The sequence below is a fragment of the Hippocampus comes genome, unplaced genomic scaffold, assembly GCF_001891065.2.
Source record: "Hippocampus comes isolate QL1 unplaced genomic scaffold, H_comes_QL1_v1.1 scaffold22, whole genome shotgun sequence".
Classification (NCBI taxonomy): Eukaryota; Metazoa; Chordata; class Actinopteri; order Syngnathiformes; family Syngnathidae; genus Hippocampus; species Hippocampus comes.
This window is the reverse complement of record NW_017806175.1, coordinates 7764003-7767360: the sequence shown is the minus strand read 5'-3', so window position 1 is coordinate 7767360 and position 3358 is coordinate 7764003. Positions and strand designations below refer to the sequence as shown.

At 48.1% G+C, this 3358-nt stretch overlaps 1 protein-coding gene across 1 annotated transcript in view; it reads right to left on the bottom strand.

The window, feature by feature from the left end:
* The window catches only part of glis1b (GLIS family zinc finger 1b), a 126795-nt gene that overhangs the window by 48499 nt on the left and 74938 nt on the right, over positions 1-3358 (bottom strand). The window contains exons 8-9 of the mRNA XM_019896496.1: positions 2011-2182; positions 1649-1659 (exon numbers count right to left, since the gene is read on the bottom strand). Of these exons, the coding sequence (XP_019752055.1) occupies positions 1649-1659; positions 2011-2182 (183 nt within the window). The remainder of the gene's footprint in view (positions 1-1648; positions 1660-2010; positions 2183-3358) is intronic.

Sequence of the window (3358 nt, the reverse complement as noted above, 5' to 3'; positions counted from 1 at the left end):
CGCACACACGTCTCCACACACACACACACACACACACACACACACACACACACACACACACACACACACACACACACACCTGTGCAAATGAAACAAGATAATCGGTCACAAGGTCGGTAGAATCTGCGCTAAGGAATGTCAATAATCGTGTCTGACGTGGAAGGCGCCCCGTTAGCCTCATCCGTGATGACCCAAACGCCGCTGCTTCTTTCTTCCCGGACGCAGCAAATGAGGCGCAAATAACACGTTGGTACAAACTCATTGCACAATCTGCTTTTTTTTTTTTGGGGCTCTGCGTCCCGAGCGCTTGCCGAGTCGCCGTCCACGCGAGGGAATTCTGGTCCTGATGTAAGGGCGTTTAGCAAAACCATACCCCCACCCCCCACGCTTTGACAGTTTGCTCTCATTAACACGTGAAACCCTTCCAGCAAGGAGAGGTTTGCTCATCGCTTCGAGGCTGTTGGGGGACATTGCGAACGCCGGTTGGGTGCCAGAAAGAGAGCAAGTGACGTGTCACGCCGACCTCGCCGTGACCAGCGCGGCCCCTCGTCCTCGTAAGGGGGGAGGGGGGGGAAACAAGCGGACTTGTTTCCAGGAAGAAGAGCCAAATAGGTTTGTGTCAGCGGGGCCGAGAAGTTCATCCTCCAAACGGGATCGCCCTTGCGTTCCCGCCGGGAATGAGGATGAGAAATCGGCAGAAAACAAAGCGAGAGGCTCTGCGGGACACAGTTGTGACCTTGATAATATTATCGGTGTGATTCATTTATTTGTCAAGTCCACGGAGATTCTCTTGTACAATCCCGAAGATGCTCTCGCTACGGTCGGCCGGGCTTGAATCACAATGCTACGTGCTCAAAAAATGAGCAGGTTGGCAAAAAAAAAAAAAAAAGTCCTCCCTGTCATTGTCCACGTTGTCGACGAGCTCACATATTTTTCCAGCTGGCAGTTCATTTGAAAGAAAACGGTGCGCAAGCATGACCAGTACGCAATCAATGGCACCTGTTGTATGACACGGGAAAAAAAGTGGGGGACTAAGGTATGCCCTCGTATGTGGGCAAAAAAAAAAAAAAAAAAGTCCTCCCTGTCATTGTCCACGTTGTCGACGAGCTCACATATTTTTCCAGCTGGCAGTTCATTTGAAAGAAAACGGTGCGCAAGCATGACCAGTACGCAATCAATGGCACCTGTTGTATGACACGGGAAAAAAAGTGGGGGACTAAGGTATGCCCTCGTATGTGGGCAAGGAGTGCCTCAGTCGCTGTTGCGCTCTCAGGCGCTCTATTTAACGGGACAAGCAGCTTGAGGACACTCACAAGGAGTTGCTGTCGGCTACATCTCATGCAACCTGACTCCGGTTTATGACATCAGTCACTAGGCCACGCCCCTTGAAGGCACACAGCTAACATACCCATTTTTTCTGATGCCAAACATGTGCCTTGGTGCAATGTATGTTGGGAAACACCGGTCCAAAAATACATTGTAATCCGCCATTTTTTTTTTTTTGTGGGGTGGGGGGGGGGCCCCTAGGTGTCCCAATACTTTTGTAGGACGCTGTCTTTTTTGTTTTTATGCTCTTTTGCAATAGCTCACATTAAATCAAGAGGTTTCATGTTCATGGAGTGTTTTCGCTCTCTCATCTCGTGGCTACATAACGTCGTCCTGCGGCCAGTACGCAGACGTTTTGTTAATGAGCAACGTTTGCGATGCCTGTCCGCCCGCCCACATCGGCCGCCCAAAGTCAGCCATCGGGCACTGATTTTTCCATCCCTTCCAGGTCGTTGAAATTCATCTTTTTCAATGGCATTTATCAAATTTGAAATTTGCAGTTACAGACGCGGTTACAAGCATGAGCTTGCGCCTATGACAGATGCGTGAGGAGATGTGGAAAATAAATTGCAGGGATGAGAATCAGTTCCTGAATGGTGAGATTTTCCCTCAATGACTGCCCCTCCCCCCAAAAAAAAAATCCTCAAACAGACGAATATACTGTACGTGGTCCACTATACTCACCCGTCCCTGTTGCCCTCCATGGGCGACAGATGACGCGGGCTGTTGAGGTCCAGGTCCAGGCAGTGCTGTCGTGAGGGCAGCTCGGCGGCGGTCGCGCTGGCAGCGGCGGCGGCGGGGGTGGCGAGGAGCTCGGCGGAGGCGCTGTGGTGGTGGGGGCCACCGGGGTACAAGCCTTGAAAGACAAACACAGCTAATTGGTCAAACGTGCCAAACGTGCTGCAGGCTCTGTACTGCGTCCGGCGTGTCTTTTCGGCGCATTCCGACGACCTCTGATGCCAAACTGGGCTTTTGTTTTGACAACCTCGATCCAATCACATGAAATGTTCTTTTTTTGTGCATTTTGTAACTGAAAGGTTGTTTTTTTTTTTTTTTTTTGTGCGCCGCCACAGGGGTCGTGCTTTCAGCTGCTTGTCGTTATTGTGCATAATGAACTAAAAAGTTACATGTGCTCCTCCGACCGGCAGAAACATTTGAAAGGAAGAGGAAGCGGTTAGAGGGTTGCCTTTGTTATTCATCTGCATCATCTCAACGGGCAGATCGTTGTTTCGCAACCTCTATCGAGCCAACAACGCACGTAAGATGAAAAGTCAAATTGTCCCAAGTCGTTTTTGAGCACTGTCAGAAAATGAGACCCAAAAAAAATATATTCAACTGAAAGAGTTCAATTGCCTCGATTCAAACGTTGTGGGTCACCTCGATTGAGATGACTGACAACCTACAGACCAAATTTTTTTTTTTTAAACCCTCAATTTTTATTGCTATTGTGACAGTAAATTAGAAATGACATCAGGAATGATCTTTGTTGGCGAACGACATTTTACATTCGAAACAATTCACGCCACAAAGCAAAAATGTCACAAAAAGCAGAAGACGGTCGAGCCGTCAGACACGAGTGTGGTCACATGACGACTAAAAATGCAAATCTCAAGGCGCCACTGTACATGGAGACAGTCACTCCTCAGTAAGTCGCAGTAAGAGTAGTCGCTCTTTGCAGAGGATAAAGAATATGCACGTATGGTTTCATTAGCTTTCTTCATTGATTGTGAAACTACTTGTGGTTCCTTAAAGGGTTATAAAAAAATCCAGATGCTATTCGTTAGCCTGTGTATGCAATTTTGCATTGCTTGTTAGCATTAAAAGCTATTGGTTTCGTGTTTAGTCGAACATTAAACTTCAATTAGGAGTTACATTAAACAGCCTGAATCATCTTTTTGGGAAAAGACTCGTGACAATCTGGGATCTCCCATTCACATGAGCTTCACTTTCCTCCAAACGGAATCATGTTCAAGAGCGAACGTGACTCACACTTCCAGTCAGAGCCGAGTTGCTTGAAGTCTGCCCGCCGGCA